The sequence below is a fragment of the Brachyistius frenatus genome, unplaced genomic scaffold (genome assembly GCF_029030835.1).
Source record: "Brachyistius frenatus isolate BFR_SWC_R1_liver_20210118 unplaced genomic scaffold, ASM2903083v1 Contig_74, whole genome shotgun sequence".
Classification (NCBI taxonomy): domain Eukaryota; kingdom Metazoa; phylum Chordata; class Actinopteri; family Embiotocidae; genus Brachyistius; species Brachyistius frenatus.
Genome location: NW_027210673.1, coordinates 521,560 through 545,743, shown reverse-complemented (window position 1 = coordinate 545,743; position 24,184 = coordinate 521,560). Strand labels below are relative to the sequence as shown.

Here is a 24,184-nt window from a genome sequence, read left to right as displayed (position 1 = left end):
ACGTGCATCTATGAAACAGCTGATCGTGACGACACCAAACAACATGGCGGACTGGAACAGAGGTAGAGTGTTTTTTTGTGACACGTATTCAAGTCTAAACTTTCCTCCGTTCTTTGTCTGTGGCGGTAAAGAGAAGGCGACGTGTGCGTGTGACGTTAACCCACACGACAGATCACATCAGCCACGTGTTTGGTGTTTGGATGTGCGGTTCCTTCACGTACAGTCCTAAAGCAAGCCTTAGAGCTCGGCTAGCAGGCTAACTTAGCTCTGGAGTTTTGTTGACTTGTTTACCCAAAACAATACAAACAATGTTGACAGGACACAGTTGCCTCTCTCGCTGATTTTAATACACTGTGAGGTAACTAATACTCAGTCAGTAACTGATGTTGTGTCGAGGGCTGTTTATCTTATCGATGTGTATTTCTCCTGCATTGTAACATGAGATATGGCGAATTATTATTATTATTATTTTAAATTTTTTTTTTTTTATCTTACAACTATTTTGATCTGTCACCATGACTATTGGCTTACTGGGGTCCGCACAGCAGTATGACATATTACCATCAGATCAGCTCAGTTTACTAGAGATAAGCTCAATATATATTGACAACACAGTATGTCACAAAAGTGGCTAAAAGTATTCAGCTTTGCTTTGTTTGTGTTTAATAGGACAGTTCTGTCTCTTATTTGATGCCATTCACGTTGAGATAGTTAGAAATTCCTATGAAAGAGACCATTATCACGAGTCCTTTTATATGAAGTTTATGGTTTGGTAATATGATTATACACATAGCCCCCACCATAAGCTTTTAGAAAAAAGTGATCACTTTATTTCATTTCCAGGTCATGGCACTGTGGACGACATGCTGGATTCTGAAAACAAAAGGCTGGCTGACAACCTGGCCACCAAAGTCTCCAGACTGAAATCTGTGCGTAACAACCTGCACTTACTCTCTCCATCCACCAGTTTGTTTGGTTTCCAGTGTCAAACTTATTCTATTAATTAAAACTCAAGTTTTTATTTTTATTTTTTTATTTTTTACCAGAAACAGGGCTACTTATTGTCAGACAAACAGAACCACTTGTTTATTAATTCACCAGCACAAGTCTACAGCCTTTAACGAAGTTGTGTCTTTTCATGTAGTGAATTTGGGTCTCGTACCACCAGGTTGGTAATGTACTGCATAAAATGGATAATCACATTGTCAGAAAATTCTCACCGCAGTTTTGTTGAAAGCTAATAATGTAAAAAAAAAAAATCATATTTATTATGTAATGGGTTGAAAGGAAACGTGAATCATTCCTTTCCTAAAATGAATTAATTAGAGCTGTGCAAGATTTGTAATTTTACCTTGTTCATCTGTCCTGTTTCTGTATCTGACAGCTAGCTTATGACATCGACAGAGAGGCCGAGGATCAGAATGAATACCTGGATAATATGGTAAGCATTTCCTGTCTGGTGAATTAGTATAGAGAAATATAATTAACCATTTTTAAAGAAAAAAGAGCTGATATATCCTTTTGATTTCTTGCGACTGTCTTTATAAAGATCTGAAAATTGCTTTTCTTATTTGCATTCAACATCATATCCCTCAATTCTTACCCATAAAAGCACCCACAGAAGTTGTAGTTTAGACTGGCTATAAAATGATAATTGTTTCATCTATCCTAAGGCTGTATGACTTTCAGGTTGTCCTGAGCTAAAGTTTACAACTGTGAGAGAGACAAGCTTAAGTCTTTGGCCATCAGCTCAAAGTGCTCACTGTGGTCTAAAATGCACACCGGCCTTTACGTTCACCAAATGCACATTTAAATAAAGGAGTCTCTGTGTAAAAAAATATAAGCAGTGTTGTTTCTGTTAGAGTCTGTGTGGATGGTTACATTTGATGAAATAGAGGGAGTGTCTGTTTAACTGTAAGACATGAATGAAAATGAACAGGCTGATCAGATGTAGGCCCGCTTCTCGCATGTTTGTCTTCTCTCATTTAATAAGAGTTCCTGCATTATTATGGAATTTTCTTCTCTCCAGGACTCAAATTTCCTGAGTGCGACAGGCCTGCTGACGGGCAGCGTGAAACGTTTCACCACCATGGTCCGATCTGGGAGAGACAACCGACGCATCCTCTGCTACATTTCTGTGGGCTTGGTCCTGGTCTTCTTCTTTTTGTACTACCTGATCTCCAGGATGCAGCGCTGATGGGCAACACTGGTCCTGATGTGGAGCTGAGACTGTAGACTGTGATGTCTTATCTGATACGTTTAAATGACATCTGTTGTACTCGCGCAAAGAAGAAGACTTTTTTTTTTATCCTGCACCAAAGAGAGAAAACAAAAAGGAAATAGACAGAAAACATTTTGCTGAATTGGTCATCTGAGCAGCATGGGACGTCAGCCAGCTCTCCAAGAGAAACTGCAGAGGGTGTGGTCATACCAAAGAAGTCAAAAGAAACAACAAGCCCAGACCGGGGTGTTCCGCTCGTCTCCGGCTCTATCCGGCTCTATCTGGTCCTGCAGCAACCTGAAAGTCCTAAGAGTCCGAAGAGAGTGCGGAGCATGACCGCAGGTCAGGTGAAAATGGCACCAGCCAAACTCAGTGTAAAAGGTTGATGAACCTATCAGATGAGACAAACTTGCCCCAAAACAAATTTCATTACAGAGTAGTTAAATCTCAGTTCCAGACTACAGAATGATTGAAAAGAGCTTTTGATTTGCAGCAATTCTGTGCACACTGCAAAGCTGACAGATTTTTTTTGGAGTGTGCCTCTGATGTCTGCTTTTGTCTCAAAAACTAATGGATAGTGGAAATGAAAGAATGACTGATGAGACAGCAATTAAAACAGCAAAAGCTCTTAATACATATGATTGCCAATCTCTGCTGATGTGTATGTAGTGTGGAATTGGGACACTGCCAGTGACAACATGTAGTGAGAACAGGAAGTGACATGACCATCTGGTTTTGACTGGTCTTGGTGCCAGGTGATGTCACCGTGCGTTAAAAGACAGATTTTTAACACCAATTTTTTGTGTGTTTGTGGATATTTTCATGTTATCATTCAACAGTCAAAACAGTCGATTGACAGGCCAAGCAGATATTTTCATTATATTTCACATGTACAATTCTTGAAAAATGACAAATTTAAACATCAACATTTTAGTTGCGTTTTACTTGAGTTTTTTTTGTGCAGTTCAGGCTCTTTCCTTATAATATTTAATATTAAATGTTGGGTCCTATCCTGTTTATTGTTTATAGGGGCTGTTTATTACGTTGTCTTTTTTTATTCCACAGTCAGTGAAAGAGACTGTTGGAGCTTTAAGAGAGTTAAAAAGAGTTTCCTTTTTCAATGTGTTGACATTCCCACTGTCCAGACCGCTGATCAGCATGACAGAAAATGTATATTATTAATACATATGCAATAAATGGGTTGAATTGTGGATTATGGTGGTGACAATTGCTACTTTCTATTGGATATATTTAACTTATGGGCATCATTCAGGCCCCCTGCTGGCAACACTGACAATTATTTAGTTCTGTTGTATTTCATTAATAGTTTTCTGTATAGAACAAAAGTGTAAATTTATAATTTCATAAGTACAATATCACTGTAAAAACAATATTTTATCATTTACCTTTGTGGCCTTTGAGTATTCAAAATGACATAGAAATACTGGTAAATGTGAAAAATAGTTATGAGGCCCATAAAAAACTGATAAATTCTTGAATAAAAAAAGCAATTTTTCTTATGGTTTTTAATTTATAAGTAAAAGTATAAAGTACAAGTTTCAGATTAATTTTGACTTTCAGCCTGGTGTACAGTATATGTGAAAACCACAGACTGGATTTTTTTTTAACCAATAAGCTGTGCTGTGTTGGCTGCTGGAGTTTTTTTTCTACATCAATACAGAAACAACAAGAGGAAATACATTTGAAGAATGAGAATATGAAAAATTATATGATAAGGAACTGAATAAATAAAAAACTACATTCGATTTGATTTAGTGTGTGTTGGCCATGATGTGTCACTTTGGGTGAACTTGTGTTTTTTTGTTTTTCTCTGGTTTATCTCTTTCCTCAGACTGTGGCTGTGTTCCAAATGACGTACTTCACTTGTTATACTCACATATGGTTTCTAACATGTTTTTACACTTACTTAATTTCGTCAAGTAGTGTTGTCTCAAATTGCACTGTTGTTTTATACATACGGGAAATAACATAGCAATTGAATGCAGTACTTGTACTGTTTCTATTCTTGAGTGTGAACACACTTATACACTCAAAATAGTGTTAATACACAAGTATGCCATTTGGAACTCAGCATGGAAAAACAAATAAGAAATCTGATCTGATTCAATTTAATTGGCAACCTGAGGACCCTACGCCCCTTCCACCCATGAATTCATCACAAGCCTGTCAATCAAACAGACGCCCTCGAAAATACCACTTTTTGAGTTCCAATATGTAATTACTAATGGACATTTTTTTCAGATGGACTGCCAGAAAACTAATGAAAAGTTGTGTCTTTAAGGAATGATCCCAAACTGACTCATGGAAAAAAAATTATTGACTGTATTTCATGACAGAAGTTGAATGTGAATCAAGAGCCAGAACCCTTTTTGGAGCCAACTGCTTTTTAGATTTGTGCACCACACATTTGGGATGAATTGCTCTGTTCTGAAGCGTGATAATCAGGTACCAGTGGGTCAATTCAGATATCTGTATTGTATGTTTTAGGTGTCATGGACTGCTCACATAATGCTCTGTTTAACAATCCTGAGCAATTTAAGGTTGCATGCACCGACATGACACTAGAGGGCAATAGAAGATAGACAGACTGCACCTAAATAGTGTCTATGATACTCTTCTAATGGCAGTGAAGCTGGGCTGAATAAGTTCCTAACAGCAAAGTATCAATTCTGGTTTGCATTAGTACAAGTGTCATTCTTGAGCCATCCCGAACTGCTCTGTACGCAGTTTGTATAGTCTTGTGGCAGAAAGTATTTCTGCAGCAGCTTAATAAATGCTCCTTTTGGTCAATTCTGTCGCTTTTGTGAAGACAAAGATCCTTTAAAAAGCTTCAAGTGGCGATTGGCAAACTGATTGGACTGGACTGAAAATGCGTATTACCCATTTTCAATTTCCGGTAATATACTGTACATCAGTACCGGAGGCCATTATTTAGATACTTAATTTATGTAAAAGCAGCAATGTCACACTAGAAAAATATAGCATGCAATTCCTAAATTCAACATTTGATTTAAGTACAGAACCACAACCAGCAGAACTCAAAATAACAAAATTTAAACTAATCATTTTGAGCAATATCTCCTGAACAGGCTCTTCTGTTATTATTTACTGTATCTAAATAGTATGCATTAACTTGGAAGCCAATTTTAACTATTTAATATCCTGCCTGGTTTATTCTACAGAAATGAATCGTATTGCACAAGATACCAGCCTTATATGGGAAGCCTGTGGAATGAATTGGTGAACAGGTGTAAATTAGCATTACATAGAAAAGTCCATTGGTAACCTGTAGCACTGGTGTAGAAGACATCCCGGCCATGATATCAATCTGTATCCGTGTAGGTGTGTGACCGTGCTGCCATCACAACAGGAGTTCTGCCTTTTCAAAATGTCTGCTCGCTTGACAACCACATTTTGTGGGAGTAATAAGTGTCAGTGTTTAAACATTTAAAATTTGAATGTTCCCAAAGCGTGAAAATAATATTATTTTAATTCAGATTTGAACACATACATACATTAAATTTGACTTTACTAGAATATTTTTAGTGGGTGTCCTCTACAGTAAATAAGCGACTAACCTGTTTTTAAATTAAATGTAAAGTACCTCAGGAAACAGGAATTGTATCGAATTTTAAACATTTAAACATTTATCCTTTTACTTTTTAAGTTTTTTATTTTTTATTTTAATTGTATTGATTATCTAAACAATTGTATACATTGTCATTGTCATGTCTAAAAACATTTGGACAACTGCATTGCAGCACATCTGCAGGTATTGGTAGAAGTTTGTCATAAATAGTTTCTTTTGTATTTACAGGTTAAGTAATTTTTTTTTGCTTCTTTCACGAACTGATCCATGCAACAGATTGGCTGTTATGGGGATGATGGTTTAACCTGCCTCCTGTCCAGATGTTGAAGTGTCTGTAAGGAGGGACCAACCAATGTCCCAGATGAAATGGCCCTGGAGTCTCAACCTCAGGTGTATGCTTGAGTGAAGGTGAGGTATTGTAATGAGTTTTTTTGGTTCTTGGTTAAAAAAAAAAACAACCAATCTGAAGTCTGTTAAATATGTGTTTTAATTGTCTAACTTTCACTAGTTGCAGGCTAATTGTTTATCTGTATTAAATCTAGCTCATGACCAAATTTTTTGAATCCTTGTCAAACACATTTATTTAAATGATAAATTTATGTAAAGGAAAAATACACTGCCCATATATCAATAAATGACTTTTTGAACTCAGCACCAACCTAAAAATGTTCAGCATCATTCAAACTTAAATCAGGATACAAAAATACTGTCGATAAATATTTGGGAAGTGTTTAAAATGCAAGAGACGTGCGTGTGTCCGAGAAACAAAATTGCTTTCTGGAATCATATTTATGAACATAAACCAACAACTGAAAGTAAAATTCAAAGTTAACTATTTTCAGTGTCCACATTCAAGTTTAAATGCTCCTTTTTCAATTGAGCTTTTTTTGTTCTTTTTATTTCAAAACTTTGTCCTGATGCACAATTGCGGAGAAGAGAGACAAACAAAAGGACATAAAAGGAAAAATAAACCAGTTTGTCATCATATATTCCTACATCATACAATTTACAGTGCCCGCTTGAGCTACAGTACGCCTGTATTAAAAGTGGTTAAGCAGTTTAAATATGTCGGACAGCTGACATGGACCAAGAACATAACCAGTGTTGTTGTGAACAGGACATGGATGTGTGGTGAACTGTGGTACTGTGTAGTAGGTGTGAGCCTTCTTTACCCTATTTGTCCAAAAAGAAAGAGGATTAAAAGTCAGCTTAAAGCCTGCAGGTCCTGTTGAGGTCGAGGCTTAGTCAGCCTAAGTGAGAAACTCGCAGCACAATTAATACCCAGCAGTGGAGCGTTAACTTTGAACACTGTTTAAACTAAAGCATTCCCTGTCAATGAGAAATACTCTGATTTCTGATTGGTTGGTAGATGTTCATGTAAAATGTTAAGAATGGCTTGAAATTTTCCAAATCAGTACACTTTTGATAACTGTAGCAACAATAGCAGTTGTGGAAAGTAACCATGTACTCACTCAAACACTGAACTATGAAATTTGGAGGTAGACCTACTGGTAGCCTTCTTCACTTATTTCTGTTATAAAAACACAAAAAGCACTGTTGTTGTTGGAGGTCACATTTCAAATGTCTTTGAGCTGTTAACAGCTCTAAACCTCTCGCATGGTTTAATTTCAATAAATGTTCAAATGGCCCAACATCTCACTAGGAAATCAAAGATTGTAGAAAAAGTTAAAAAAAACGATAACAGACTTATGTATCAGAACTTAGTTTTTTCTTCTTTTCTCTCCAATTAATCATCTGACTACCCTTCACATTTATGGGGTATCCCTGGATATGTAACTGTGTATAACGTAGCTCAAACTAGCTCCACTTGCTGCAGCTACAACAGTAACATGCTTCTTACACACCGATGCTTCAGGATTAATACTCTATTGCTGAGGGGCCAAACCAGTAGGCTACATTTACTGTAATAGGCTACTTTAACTGCATTTTGAAGTTAATACTTTTACTTAATTTTCATGCATAACTATTATTTGTCATTATTAAGTATTTTTATATTGCTGAACTGCTAGGTCTACTTTGCCTCAGGAGGATTTGAGTAGTCTTACTTCTTATTTAGTCAAGAGAAAGCAGCTAAGTAATTAGTTGTTAATTGACCGTGTCTAACAAAAATAATTGCGTCCATCTTGTGAATTATTGGCATATAGCCTAAATGATTTCTGCTCCACTTTGTGACTGGACGCTCGCCTCCTCGCTGCGCTCCTCCAAGATCTCGCGGGATTTAAGATTTAAGGGGTTGTTAAAAAAAAATAAAAAATAAATAAAAGGTGGTTCCCTTACTGCACCGGGCTGACACTGACAGCAGAGCTGCTCAGGTCGCCAGCAGTAGCGCTGTGGACTTCCTCCAGTCTACCCAGCGACACTTCCCTCTTGTGCGTGACACGAGCGGAGCGTCTGGAGGTGCGAGCACCCCCGCATCATCATCATCATCATCATCATAACCCGCTCCGGTCACCTTTAGCGCTCGGCCACCGGCATTTTCCACTCCCCGACGATGATACCTGGCAAACGAGGAGCAGCAGTCATGTCCTTCTCGGTGGCGATATTTGGAGCGCTGATGCTGCAGTCCGTCTCGTCCCAGAACGGTAGGAAATGAGCTCTGCTCATAGAAAATAAATGATGGGAAGTCTCGCATCGTGGCGAGAATGCGGTTTTAAGGGCGGGATGGTCGCCTGCGTTGACTGACTTTGGAGGTGATTATTTTTTTTAATGGTTCGTTTGAAGACTCTGTTCTTAGGAGCGCCTTTATCTCTCCTGCGGACGAGCCTCATTAGATAATCCCCTTAAAAGAAACGAGGCGCACGAAGCGCTGTTTTGTTTCCTGAGCGGTTTGAAATGAAGAGTCAATACATCATGAATAGGTTTACAATCTATTCATTGCAGGCGGAAGTGGGCCACACAGAGGCCTGTGCGATGTCCCTAAAATGTCCTTTGAAGTGTGGAGCTGAATACAGAGTCGAAACATGAGCCGTTCAGTCTTCAAGGGCGAGTTGCGCTCATTAGGAAAATGAAAAGGTGCACTGGGAAATGGTGCCCCACTGAAGTTTAAAATCTGTTGAGCACACACACACACACACACACACACACACACACACACACACACACACACACACACACACACACACACACACACACACACACACACACACACACACACACACACACACACACAATCAACATGCTGTCTCGCATGGGTCGGCTCATATACAGGCTCAGGTATTCAGCATTTACAGCGGCAAGCTCCCATCCGGCAGGGTGAGATAATTCTCTGCATCAATCCAGGTCCTTTCAACAGAGCCCAACGTGTATGTAATTAGATGTAGGACCTGAGGAGTGCAGCTCTAAATAGCACCAGTCCATTTTGCTGCATGCTTCTATTTTTAGAGCTGAGATGCTGCACTGGGAACCATGGCTTTAACGTCCTCTTGCAACAGTGAATCTGTTAACTCTTCGTTGAGATGTGCTGCACTGCAGAATGGCATTGATTTCTCATGTCCACTTGTCCAAATGAGCCTCTGCTCATAAATCTCATTCCCACCAAACAGATTAGGGCAGTGTAACCCTCTCTCAGCTGAGTGAGTGTCTTTTGGTGGGTACACTTGTATGAGAATGTATTCAGCTGTGGCCTTCCCTGGAGTGGACCATGTGTAGGATTGCATTACACATCTCCTCCTATACTGCACACCCACTCATAACATCTCCTCTCCAGTCAGAGCTGTAGCGGATGAAGCTCAGGTGTTTGGTTCAAAGTAATAGCTCCATATCTCTTTTCTTATCTTCTTTACTGGTTTTCCAACATGGCTCAGAGAATGTTATGTTGCACTGTATGAGTATATTTTATATCATCAGTGCATATCTTATTTTCCCGGTTTCTTTATCCATGCCGATCCGGTAATGCAGGATATTAAAGTTGTTTGTATAATGGCTGTTCATATGTGAAGCTGTGAGGTTCCCTGGGGATGTTTGTGTCATCTAAAGCAGAATGGCTTTCAGCAAGGAGTCTGTTTAATAATGGCATTCAAATAATGTGTTGCTTTGATTCATTTCTCATACAGATGCCAGAAAATTTACAAATGGGGGTGTTAGGAGTTTAGTTTTTTTCAACTTAAAGATTGTCAGAAAACTAAAACGATAGTTGCAGAAGAAGGCTTAATATCTGATCCATGGAATATGTAAAAATGGTGGAAAGAATTGAAGTGGAAATCTTAATACTTCATAAAGCTTGAAATGACATATTTGCTGTTGGATATAAATATCAGTTATTTTCACTGTTCAATAATCCAATGAGCCTTTTCTCCGTGTGTTCATTCATTGTTTGGTCAACATGTCAGAAAATAGCAGGAAGAAAGCAACATCCTCATGTTGCTCGTTTTGTCTAAAAACCCAAATAAATTAAGCTGAGTTGTACAAAGGACAAAGAAAAGCACCAAATCCTGGGAATGAGAGGTTGGAAGCAGTCAGTCAAAGTGAAAATGACTTATTGAGCATAAATTGATTATTGATGCTGATTAATGGATAAATGGCTTCAGCTTTAATTTTGCCTATCTGTTACACTTGACATGAAAGGCAGTCCCTCCTGGGTGAATTTTATAAAAGTAGTAATAAATATTGTTTCTAAAGCTCCATGCTGACGTGGATGTAAAATATCAAAATCCAAGAACAGATTAGGTTTAATTCAATTTCTGGAAAAAAAAAATAATTCAGATCTGATTCTAACAGTTGTAATTGCTGTTGTCAGTTCATTTGTGATACATGTTGGCACGTTCACTTTGAAATGTTTGTTGAAATAAGGCCAACGTTTCTGAATATTAAAACCATTTTGAGTATCCAGTAAATATTGACCTCTGCAATGTTGACTTTTTGTACTTGTTCTCCTTTTTCCTGTTCTGATATTATTTAGCATCCAACTAGCTACTCAATATGCGTTGGTACATTAACTGGGACTGAGGCCAGATTGATTTCATATTAAACCAGTTGAAATGGATCCATCAGAAGACGGAAAATATCTGCAAGGAAAAACTCATGACTATTCAAGTCCATCTGTTGTCAGGTTGTGCTGTTAGATGTGCGGTTTGACTAATCAAATTGTAGAGATGCAATGATAAATTGAGTAACTGATTGAAAGAAAATGTAGGGGAAAAAATAATTAATTAATCTTTTAAAAAATAAAAAAAATTGTTATCGGTCCTGTTTCTAAAAAGTTAGAGTTTCCTGCTTTTCTTTGTCCTATAATTAAGAAAATGTAATGTCTTCATGCAAATAGGTCATTAGATGCACCAACTTGTGCTCTATAATATTATAACAGCAATGTTCACTGTTTTATACACCAAATGTTGGATTAGAAAAATATTCATCGCATGAATCACTGATGGAAATAATCTTTACTTCCTGTCCGATCCCACACGTTAGACTCACAGAAGCACTTGCCACTAACGTCAGTTTGATATGAGCGACGTCACTCAGACATGCGCAGTTCAGTGGCATGCGAGGACGGGGACGACTGGCTCAGCATTTTTGACACATCTGCACTATTGGAGGCGGCAGGGTCCGTCTCTCAGCAGTTCTGCGTTGAGAGCTGAGGTGTTGCTTTTATCTTTCTGTCCCGGTCATGTTGTTACCTGGTACTCCTGTGTGCAGGAATCTATACGTGCCCACAGTATATGGGCTGGCCTTAAAGGAACCAGTTGTGGGCTGAACAGCAGGGTTTTATGTTGTCAGCTTGAGACGTGATTGCCTGTCTTGTGATGGTCTACCTGATCTGGTTGGCTGCCTCTGCGTCTTCCTACTTTGTTGCCGTAGAGTGCTTCTATGGAAACGGAGGGGGTCTATCACCGTGCGCCCACACGCTCCCCAGAGACCCAAAGCTGCAGCTTGTATAAATCTCCTCTCAATCTCGTGCTCTGTACGGTGCCTATAGATAACGCTTGTGACTACAGTCCCCATCCTCTACTTCCTCCTCTCTGTGCAGCCATGATCAATTGTTTCACTTTTATTGCATTTACTTCTGAGGGGGAGGAGTTTCAATCCAGTGAAATTAACAAGACAACCTGCCCTGTTTCTGTGTCCCTGTTATTGAGCAATCATGTAAACAAGCTTTTTCCGAGCACGAATGATGTTTTCATGCACACAAGATGTGCTGAAAAGTGACAAGGTCACGGGAGGACTTTTGGATGCGAGTGCCATGCGAGCCTGACACAAATCTTTGATGTCATTAATTGGACAAAACCAGGAGGAGAGCAGCCTCGCAGGGACGTCCTAGCAGAATTGAATTAAAGTTTCCCAGGAATAGCAGCAATAAAGGCTCAGGCAGATCTGAGGCCGTCTTTCTTTGTCTTACCAGAATATGTCGATATGATCAGTCCTGACAGTTCAATGTGGATTCTACCGTTTCCGACATCATCCAACACAAGAGGATTTCATGTTGTATATTAGAGCTGATAGGATCTGTCAGTCATATCCACTTTGGGCCACATTTTTAATTAGACAATTAATTGAGAAAATGATGGGCAGATTGATTAATAATAGAAAATAATAGTTATATGCAACCCTAATTTGAATACATAAACTTAAAATAAGCAACCAGTGAATTGGTTCATCATCTGTTTTAAATTATTTATTTTTTTATTTTGATATTGATTTGTCTGGCTTGCTGATTATTTAACTTTTGTTTTCTTTATGTTTGTCCTTTCTCGTTCCCTTTTTAATTTAACCTCATATTTTCTTGCCTTTCCTTCCTGCACCTGCTTTCCTTTTCTTGTCTTTTTTTTTTTGGTCCTGGACTTGCTGCCCCTCACTAAACCACCACCACCAGCTGGCTTTGTGAAATCACCTCTTTCTGAGACTAAGCTCACGGGCGACACCTTTGAGCTGTACTGCGACGTGGTAGGTAACCCCACCCCAGAAATCCAGTGGTGGTACTCCGAGATCAACCGAGCCGACTCTTTCAGGCAGCTGTGGGATGGCGCCCGTAAGCGGCGGGTGTCCATCAGCACGGCCTATGGCGTCAACGCCGTGAGCGTGTTGGGGGTGTCACATCTCACGCTGGATGATGCTGGGACCTATGAGTGCAGAGCCAGCAATGACCCGCGCCGTAATGACCTCCACCAAAACCCAGCCACCACCTGGATCCGTGCTCAGGCCACTATAACAGTGCTGCAGAGTGAGTGGTCAGAGTAGATCTCCCCTCCCCCGGTTTATGTTTGACTCAGCCTCCCTCAAACCTCTCCAGAGGACCGCTAGCTTCTTCCGTAGGTGCCATCCTCCCCTACAGACCTGGAAAAGGAAGAAAAACACCATCAGCTCATCCTCGTGTCTTTTACAAGTAGAGTTGAGTAATCCTCTGCACTATACCCTTAGTTCAGTACATCCTTCAGACAACAGCCTGCAGACCCCAGTTCTTCTTCATTTCCTCTGGACTTCATTTTTATTTCCCTCTAGATCTGTTCTTCTCACTGCCCTCATTTAATCATTATAATGTTAAACTTTAGTTTTTCTCTCGTTATTGCCATACCCGTGTTTTAATAATCTGTTTTTTGCAGTGTTGAGTTTTGCAGACTGTGTACACTAACACAAAGTTATCAAGTATTAGGTGCAATAAGTTTGAATTCAACAGTCATTTAATGCCACTACATGTTTGGAAATATTTTTTCTCTTGTTTACCAATTCAGATCCAAAATCAAAATTATGCCCATTTAGGATTTGATTCAGTTGTATAGCTAACTGTGTTTATCTCGCATTAGACATTTTAGTTTCACATCTTTTATAAAATAAAGAAGAACAAATTTATCATAATCCTTGAAATACGATATCAGACAAGTATTATTTTGGCACAAGTACAGAATCTTAGGTCTCAATACCGCTGTAGTACTTCAGAAATAGGATACCTAGCTTTTATGTGTGATGAGCAAATAGGTTTTCAGGCTCTGAATACAGATTAGGAAATTCACACATGTTTAAACCAGATGTAGATAATCAGGATTAAGTAGAATACCAACTCCAATTAAGACCTTCAGTGTTTAATAGCTAACTGGAGTGAGGAGTTTTCATAGGTTGGGTTTCAGCTGCATACTAAAATATGTTATTGTAGTGTTTTGGTGTTTTTTTTAAAGGGATTCTTTAATCTCAGCTCTACATTATAAGACACCCAATGGATGAACCTTGACCTAGAAACAGCTAACGTAACTGAATCGGTTGATAGGCTTAGCTGCATAATTACAATTTGATGATTAATCCATATTTTTAGGCTTTGTTGAGTTATTTTAGCATAAATACATTTTATGTGCTTCATGAAATTGTTTTGGAAAGTAATTACTGTAAAGTGAGACCAGCCTGTATTCCAGCGCTGTAATACAAAATCCACATTTCAGTTGTATCCTATACAGGAGCACTACAATTATTAAAAGGAGAATCCTGAGCCTCAAGAAAGAAACACATGTTCTACTTGGGTCATCAGTGTGGCTTGAAAGTGGCTCTAAATAGTACAATATTCATTAAATTTGGCCTATAATGCTGAAATGATACTTCATTGTTGCAGTTGAGACAAAAATACGGCAATATAGTTTGAGAAATCATCTAAAGTTAACCTATAATCCAAAAATAAACTCTTTTAAACTGCAAATTGGGTTATAAAACTTCATCTTGGAATGGATTTGGTCATCTTTTGTATTAATAATTCAACTGAGAGAGTTTCATGCCGGTCTGAGCCAGAAAATGAATGGAGTCCTACTTTAGGAAGCCAGGATGCCTGAAATATTTCCTCCCACTTTGCAACTCTATTCCTGTGCTATATTTTATAAAAAGTGGTTGGCTGAGTGAACACTTTGCGCGTTGCTATTTACATCTTCCAACACACTTTCACCCACGAGTCCTTGTGAGCATTCCTTCTGTTGTGGCTGAGGTGTGTCTCCGTTACAGAGCCGTCGATTTCTGCTTCCGAACACGCCACACTTCCTGTGGAAGGCGACGGTCTCACACTGCAGTGCAACCTGACCAGCGCCCACAGTCTTCACCAGGAAAGCTACTGGATGAAGAATGGGGAGGAGATTTTGGAAACACGCAGCCCAAACAGGAACACTGAGTATAGGTAGGAAGTTTCTGCTAAAACCTTGTAGCTTCTGTGTGAGTGTGAGAGAGAGAGTGTGTGGTAAAGCCAGAGTTCAGCAGCCTGATGTGTTTCTCACCTGCAGGCTGAAGAGGCCAAGAGGAGACGACGCCGCAGTGTACATGTGTGTCTACACTTTCGAGATGGCCCCTCCAGCCAACGCCACCATTGAGGTTAAATGTAGGTGTTTGATTTCTGAGCGCCCGACATCTTTGCTTTTTCAAGGCCACATTAGAGATGTCACCATTAAAAAGGGCCTTCAGCACTAGCAGCCCTGTCATGTGAAGACCTGTGATTTCAAACAGCTCTGCTGGCTGCTCAGGGGCAGCCGGCGCCCTTGACACCTCCATCTCGCCACTGCCCGGCTCAGTGGAAGCAGATGGTGTCTTGTTTGTCTGATGGCAAGGGATTATGTCTCAACGGGGAAATCTGGTCAGCCTTTTCTGCTGTCACACATGCATCGCTATGCAGGGAAATTGGATTTTGGGGCGGTTTACTTATCATTTTATGGGGCATTTCTATTCATCCAGGCAGAAGAAGGATTTACAACCTGGCAGTTTTATTTTCTGCAGAATTCACAGAATAATACATACAGCTTACTGTTATATTGGATCACATGCTCCTCGCAGATTAGATGAAATATTTGACGTCCAAAGAGCACTTCTGTTCACACAGAGGTTAGTCAGGCTTTTTATCGCATATTCTCTGGAACATGAACGACCTAATGGGAATTACCTCTGTTCTCTATATGTTTATTATTTTACTGTAGTATCAATTTAACTCTGAAATGCTGTGTAATTGTTTGCTGCTTGATTTACACCCTGCAGCTGTTTTAATTCAAATCCTTCCTGCATCTCTTGTCCAAACTCTCAAAAGGGTGTTATTGCTTCTTCCTTGAAAAGTACTTCAGAAGAAGAATTATTTATTCATAATTATTCATATGATGTGACCAATACATCAAAGACAGGATTATTATAAATTTCAACATGAAATTGAAAATGAAAAGGTAAAAACCACAAACCATTGTAATTTCTTGAATGTATTTGAACAATGGATCTTTGATATTGTCTTTGTCTTAGCTGCTCCTGAGATTACAGGCCACAAGCGCAGTGAGAATAAGAACGAGGGCCAGCGTGCCATCCTCTACTGTAAGTCTGTGGGCTACCCGTACCCTGTCTGGACCTGGCGCAAGTTTGACAACGGCATTTTTAGGGTACGGAAGAATACAACATTATATTATTTGATTTTTATCAATGTAAATGATTTGCGACATTTGCAGGCGCTACAGTGTGTTTCAGTGTGATACAGTAACGTATAGATAGACTTAGAAGTTCCATGTAGTTTTATGCCACATTTAGAAGCTCAGTCTAATAAAACTGAGTATTTACTGTTATTCTGTCAATACAAACATCTTGAATTGTGTTGATGAATTTCATCCCAGTCCATCTACTAGTTCATCTAGCTAGCAGAAAGGACATGTTGATAGACCTAAAGGTTCAGAGGTTAAAATCCAGTTTGGCTTAAACTAGAGCATATTTTAAACAACTATAGTGTAATGCACTTACTTGTACTGAGTTACTGTAAATATCCAAGCTGAAGAAAATGTCTTTATGACTACCTGATTACATCAAATGGAAAATCGGGCATTTGTTCAGTAAAAATAAAAGTAGAGAATAAAATGTAATAATAAAAAGAGTAAAAGATAAGGGATAAAATAACTAAAAGAATAAAAACTTAGGAGCTGTCGCTTGATGTGCTTTATTGTTAGTTCTTAGCATATTCCTGTAAACGCAGCATGAAATATGTTTAAACCTCATGATCTAAACGAGAATATAAAAGAAACTCTGTCCATATAAACACAGCCGCTGCCAGACCATCAGCATAACCTTTATGGATTTCTCATTCACCCCTCAACAGGAAATCGACAACTCGAGCGGACGCTTCTTCGTCAGCAGCAGAGACAACTACACTGAGCTCCACATTAGCGAGCTGGACATTACTTTGGATCCCGGCGAGTACCACTGCAACGCCACCAACATGATGGGCAGCCGGGACGAGAAGTCTGTGCTGAGGGTTCGCAGCCACTTGGCCCCCTTATGGCCTCTTCTGGGGGTTTTGGCTGAGATTATCATCCTGGTCGTCATCATCGTTGTTTATGAGAAGCGCAAGAAGCCAGACGATTTACAAGACGGTGAGTCACCAGCGGTGGTGTTTTATCAGTCCTCTGTTTCCTAATACATCTTGGTAGAAATGAGTTTTATTCTTTGGTTTTGACAAGGATGTCCGCTGTGAATTTTACGCAAATTCTTGCGTTTTGCATCCAAAAGCCCTGTCAGTGAGTTGTAGGGCGATGAGGGTGAACAGAGACGCACTCCTTTTCTTTGGTGTTTGCTTTTAAGTCCCCCTTTCACCAGAGACAAACAGCAGAGTCAGCTGACACTGTGCGGTGCCTGCATTCAATTATTCAGTCTGGCGAGGGTGACCCAATAGGCAGACACTGTTGCAGGAGATCGCACCTTGTCAGAACAATTTCATGCATTTAATATTCATGAGACATATGATACTGCCGTGTTGTGGAGTTGGACACTTTTAATTATTAATGGCCTTCCAGGGACCTTGTAGTGTCCCCAAGCTTTAACTACTAGACCCATCATTTACCTACATGACCTGAGTATGCCATCCTGCGATTTTCTAATAGTGCACAGTACTTCATTTTAATTTTTTATAATGGACTATATCATAAATTATGCATTAATGGTATTTGGGCGACCTTTTCCTCTCAAGCAGAATTTTGATGTTGTCTCACGCTGATTAGATGCAACATGCAGTGAATGACTGACAGATCAGAGCTGACTCTCTGACACTCATAGTCATTGTACAGGAACTTTTTGTAATTACGGTGTATTACTTTACCAGAGATGCACTGTTGCAGAATTGGGGAGTGATAAAGTCACCTTGAGACCTTGAATGGTTGGAGATTGTGTGATTTATAGAGGAAATTCTTGCGTGCAATGTAAATAATTCAGAATTTACTTGCAGTTCTTTAAATTAGGTTATCTTAGGCTACTGAATATTTTAACAGATTGTTGAAATAACTCCCATCCTCCCCCTTTTTTCCAAATTGCACAACCTAAACCATGTTTGTGGTAAGTGTGAGACTTTGCATGCCTCGTGAATTTCAATAAGCATTCAGCCTCATCTTGCTCCAGTCCCCACACAGTAAACAGTTCTGTCAAGCTTCCTCTGTGTTCATCATCGAGTGAAGAGTTTTCAGTTTTGTAAGGCTTTATTTTTCGAGAACGATACCTCCATGCCTTTGCGTCACACTCAATGATTATTGGAGCAGTGTAAAAGGCATGCGAGTTACTGTAAAGAACATACTGTGTGTATCCATCATTTTTACTGTTAGACGCTGTTTCACTGAATAATTACCTACAGAATAGGGCTGATATTGATGGAGCTGCTTCTCAATAATCTCTGAGTAAACAGGTGTTCTTTGTGAAGGCTGCTTGTCTGTGCATGACCTCAATATTTTTTTTAAATTAGAATTTTTGCTTTTATGTGATTGTTATCACTGGCCCATGTGTTATTGTGCTGTTCAACTGCATTCTGTGTGTTTGTGAGTGATCTCATGAGGTGGTTTTCCTTCGGCATGACAGCCTGTTGTTGGCTCTACCTCGTTTTCATTCCATGACACAGTCTGCAGATACAGTGAAGATGAAGCATAGAAATGCTCAGGGCCGAGTGCACCACGTGTTAGTTAGTCACAACTACAAGCTGAACACTTGTCACCTCATCGTGTGCAACCTCCTTGCGATCATTTTATTATTTTGTCTTCATTTTTCCATATTTTCCCTTGTTGCCTCAGATGATGACCTAGCTGGACCAGTGTAAGTATAAACATTTCCCCTTCACTACCTTATCTCTGTTTAGCTTGGTAAAGTGATGTGTGTTTCGTTGTAGATTACCTCACAAATAATGATTAGCATCATGTGGCAGGGTGTCAAATTAATTTAAAAAAACATATTTTAAATATATGTATATGTATTTTAATGAGAAGTTTCTACATTATGTGGCTTAGGAAAGCCCTGCTCATGATGCTATACCACTTAAATGACAACACTTTAACTCCTCCCTATACATTATTCACATGCAGTATATAATTGTTTATTAAGTGGTTTATAATACACTATAACGTAGCTGTATGCAGATCTAAGATTTTGTTAATCTATATGTCAACAATTGTAACTCTGGTGTAGATAATAATAGTAATAGTATATAAACATTTATACTGTCCTTATATCCGCATATAACTACAACATAGTGTATTGGTTATTTGTATATTGTTTATAAATTCTAAGAAAAAGGGGGCTTAAAGTTAAGTCCTATACTTTTAAAGGGTAAAAACAATACGAAGGGTTGTTGGAAAAGATAACTGAACCAAGGTCTGGTGAACTCCTCCACAGTGAAAAGTTGAATTTGTTTACGTTTAATTAGCTGTTTAAGAAGTATTATTTTTATTACTGGTTAAAGGGATGTTCATCTACATCTACATCCATTTTGAATTTTCATCACAAGTTTGCAGAGCCTAAAAGTAAAAAAAAAAATTCAAATCAGTTTGTTACTGTGATTGGCAACCAGAAGTGTCTAATTTATAATGTCATGAATCAGAAAAGGCAAACTGTTGTTGTTTATTTTTGATAAATGACTACAATAATTTAACAGTTACTTGAGTTGGAATCAGATTATTTTCAATCACTCAACTCAACTAATCTGTGGTTTGAATGCTGTAACTGTTTGATCACATGTGTATACACATTTCTTTTGAGATGGGAACTGATTGTGTCCTTTACTTTCCCCTAAAGGAAAACTAATTCAACCAACAACCACAAAGATAAGAATCTCCGCCAGAGGAATACAAACTGAGCAGCCTGTCTGCTGAGTAAGTGTTAAATTATTAAGAGGAAGCCTGATGATGAATATGTATTACAGGCCTGTGGCCACAAACATAAGATGATGTACCACTGAAAACTCCAATATGATGTTAGATTCCTGTCAGACTGGGATAACAGGTTGAATTTTCTCTTTGTTTGCAGGTCTCATTAAACATGTATTGACCATATGAAGGTAAACAAGAAGGGTCTCCATACTAGTTGTTAATAGGATGTATCTGCCATTAAAAGTATGGTTGTGGAGGAATTAAATGAGGCATGCCTTATGATTTTATTGTGTGCGGGTGTGAGGTGTGGAGGTACTCTAACCATTATGGAATTGTTAACATTATAACCATTGTTGCTGCATGCAGTTGTTGACGTTATGATTTTATCCCTCTTATCCACTAATTTTACATTTTTACTACTTCTAAAGTAATGCATGCAAGATGTTGACCTTCTGTTTGATACAGAAATGGCTTTTTTTTGGTCTTTTCCCTGAGAGTGGCTTCATGTAGAAAATCAGTACTGTGAAAAACAAAAACTCAGCAATGTAAAAGAAGATACCGCCATAATCTGGTATGACAGATGTGTACAGTTTTATCATTCTGCTGCGTACCATCCATTCATTTGATCAGACAGTATATATTGCATTTTTAAGGGCTTTGCAATGTCCCTCTAAATTTGGTTCAGGTTTACTTTACTGTATGTATGTACTGTATGTATTAAATCACTATAACGATGTATCAGATCACCATTAATATAAAGACTATTCATATTATATAATGCACTTAAATGTTGAGAATAATGAAAAACTGTATAGACCTACTTTAGGAAATCTACACTAATCATTCTAACATTGTTTTATAATTATGTGTATTGTACAGCATGGCTATTATCCTATGCAATTATTATCCATATCAATATATTGAAAATTATTGCAGCTTTTGATTTCTGTGACAAAGCTTTAAACTAGTTAGGATCACCGTAGAGCGTTGATGGCATACTACATGGCTGCATGACTTGCTGACGTGGGAGGCGGTGAAAGAAAGCCCACGTCAGAGCTGACACGTATTGAAGCAATTCCAAGATCCTGAGTCATTTTTCAGAATAAAATATCTCAAAACAGATAATGTGCTTGTGGAGTTGGTTTCTTTGAAAAACACATTCAGTTATACCTTTAATGGGTGCACATTGGCAACACAGCAGCAATGCAGAAAAATATAAGCATGTGGAGAACAGCACCATCTAGTGAGGTTTTGAGTGGGTCACAGCAGACGGTGATTTAGTTCACATCGGAGCAACAGGGACCTGGAAATCTAAGACAAAAAGTGGACTCGGTACACAGAAATGTCTTATCTTGTCCAATTAAAACCATCAATTAAGACATTATCTTTTTATGCAGAGAAATGCAGAACTTTTTCTCAAACCACATCCCTCCATTCAAGAGTAGCACTCAAACAGACAAAAGGTGTTTTCTCTTTCCGTACTGTTCACTCCAAGAAATTTGCAAGTTTTAAATAACGTGTGGTGAATTTGTAAACCAGATTCAGGCATTTTTAGAACCCAAATTGTTTAATTAAACTGTTTTCTGACTTGAATATAAATTAAAATCCACTGACCTCATATGACTTCATCAAAATTAAGTTTGTAGCCTTGTGAGGAAGGCTTCGTCACAGCTTTGGACAATTGTGCAGACTATACATTTTGTATTAACAGTTTAACTATGATAATAAAAAACACAAACTGTTGAAAAAAACTTTAATGATATGTGGTCGGACTGTGTGACTTTCTATCTTCTGCCGACAAACATAGTGATAGACGGATATATATATATATATATATATATAACAATAAATTAACAAAACAATTAGAGGATTTATTTTAGTGCATGCATCATTTGTATATGCAGCCCACTTTACTGATTAGAGTATTTTAATTTGCAAGATAGATAGAGTCACTGTGCTGTCTTATAAATGAAGTTTCAATACAGGCAAGAAACCACTTCACTGAGACAAATCTTAAAACAGAGAGGAAGGTATAGTGCAAGAGATTTTTAATCAACAGTCACAGTACAGACAGCATTTGAAAAGAAACCATGCTTTTCCTCTGTGATATTCTAACACCAATTGGCAGCACATTAAACACATGATGTGGGAACTTGCAGAAGCGCACACAGGGGGGCGCTATGTTGTTGTGGCTGCGGGCTGGTAGCAGCTGCGTCCACTTCTTACTAATGGGTTTTCCACAGTATTTTCATAACCACTGCCAGCTGCAGAATAATTGTGTATTGTAATGTTTTTCTTTTTGTTCACCTTTTACAGTGCTCTATTAATTGTCAGGAACTAATTCCCATGATGTAATGCCGTGGCCTGAGTTTATATATGACCAGGATAAAAATTGTTATAAAATCAGTCAGTTTTTAGAGCAAAAAGACATCTGTGATCCTGAACCCTGAAAAAAAGCCACCGGTGGAAAGAACACGACTTTAGTGAAAAATGATTTGCTGTTCTCGCTGTGTGGATTAATCCTTCCCATGTCAGGTGAAGTTTAAATCAGTGGGATGGACCGATTTTTAAAACAGATCAGTGGGTTGTTTTAGTGACAAATCAGGAGAGTCCTTCAAACCTGATGGAGAGATTTGTGGTGCCTCCTTTCAGATTGGTTTTCGACTTGTCAACTGACCAACTTTATGTGTCCCAAATGAAACAGAGTTAGTTGTTAAAATAAACTTTTTGTGATAAGTCGAACAAACCAAATGACACTTAACATTAGAGCAGTAACATCATATAAATTGGCCTGTGACCTGTGTTTAGATATAGAGGACTTAATGGCACTTAGTAAGTCATTTTTATCCATCACGTGATATCTGACTGAAGTTGTTTAAGACTCAATGTTTTTATGTCCTTCCTATTTAATTGTGTGACTAATTATCCCATAATGATTGTACAATTATTCTAATTACAGATTTAGTTCACAATAGCATAAAACATACACGAGATGCCCAATATGATAACCTGAAAACACATGTGATGGATTCAAAATGCCTATTTTTGCATAACGTCCATTACATTTAACATGTAAATCCAACATGAGGTCAAAAGTAAATATTGTCTCACAAATAACACTCAGGTGAAAAAAGGACAACAAACACAAAAGCATTTATTTTGTAGTTTCACAGTTAGTGAAAGTAGAGACACATAACAAGCAAAAAATCTGGATAACCTGAACATTTTTTTAATGTTTGTTTATTTTGTTGTATTCTACTCAATTCACCCTATTTTGAATTCTGAATGCTATGTGGCCACTGATAGGAAAAGTGAAGCAAAATAAAGAAAAGTTGTCTGTTGAATAGAGTACATTTTATTTGTCAGCGTCTCATGAGGAAATACTTTGACAGAAAGAAACTCTTCAGTTTTCCTGGTTATTTGGCCATAAGAAATTGCTCTATGGTTTAAATCAATTTAGTGGCATTTACATGGAATCATACAATGATAATACAACCAGATGTCAACAACCTTTAACCAAATTAATTTGCAATGTGTTTTCTGTTGTATAGGAAAGTATTCCATCACTTTTCTGTGTCACTGGAAACATCTCCTTCAGTTATTGAAATAAAACACTGCATCTGCCAAACAGGTTGAAGCTTGGTATTGTATTTGAGCTTTAAACCATCCAGTAAGTTTCAACAAATTCAACATTAAGGTTGAGTATCATTCACACAGGACTGCCCTCCAGTGTTGAGCAACAGGTTGAAGGCTTAATCAGAAAATGTAAACAATCAGTTCAGTAATCAATATATATTTCAGATATTTCAGCCCCTCTACCCAACTCTCTAGGTGAGGTACAGTCGAGTTACATTAGCTTTGTGGGGTGATGAATTACAGGCATATTTGCTTACATTCATTTTGGGGTTTGTTTATTAATAAAATATTATGCATCTTAATTGATTGCTGTATTATTACACGGACGTTGGTGACTTTTTAAAATCAATTTTGTGTTATAGAAATGTCTTATTTAAAGTTTATTTAATCATTTGAAGATCTCTTTTCTCAGATAAGTGAAAACAAGACAAATTAATAAGAAAAAATAATCTTTATAAAAACCAACTGAATTTCACATGTGCAAAAACTCACGCTATCACATGAAGCACATGTTATGTGATTGTGCACGTGAACCATGTATTTTGCCAATGGGAAATGTGATTTTTGGAACATTTTCATGCTGAAATATGTGAAGCCCATGTAAATTCCCATGTGAAACTTTTCCACATGTTCAAGAAGTTATTATGCAACATGTGGTCA

The 24,184-nt window shown here is 38.2% G+C and overlaps 2 protein-coding genes across 3 annotated transcripts; both read left to right on the top strand.

The window, feature by feature from the left end:
* The first annotated feature begins 32 nt into the window (after nt 1–32).
* bet1l (Bet1 golgi vesicular membrane trafficking protein-like) lies at nt 33–3,432 on the top strand. Its single transcript, XM_069708145.1, has 4 exons — nt 33–62; nt 844–929; nt 1,385–1,441; nt 2,030–3,432. Exons 1-4 carry the CDS (start codon nt 44–46, stop codon nt 2,195–2,197), a joined length of 330 nt encoding a protein of 109 aa, XP_069564246.1. The 5' UTR covers nt 33–43; the 3' UTR covers nt 2,198–3,432.
* Nucleotides 3,433–8,130: 4,698 nt separating this feature from the next.
* Nucleotides 8,131–21,013, top strand: LOC138626483 (neuroplastin-like). Of its 2 annotated transcripts, none has more exons than XM_069708144.1 (8): nt 8,131–8,434; nt 14,763–14,931; nt 15,035–15,129; nt 16,029–16,162; nt 16,867–17,140; nt 18,830–18,839; nt 19,815–19,891; nt 20,046–21,013. In XM_069708144.1, exons 1-7 carry the CDS (start codon nt 8,344–8,346, stop codon nt 19,873–19,875), a joined length of 834 nt encoding a protein of 277 aa, XP_069564245.1. In that variant the 5' UTR covers nt 8,131–8,343; the 3' UTR covers nt 19,876–19,891; nt 20,046–21,013. The 2 variants fall into 2 exon arrangements, with proteins under 2 accessions (XP_069564245.1, XP_069564244.1); XM_069708143.1 differs by having other exon boundaries at nt 18,818–18,839.
* The last annotated feature ends 3,171 nt before the right edge of the window (nt 21,014–24,184 follow it).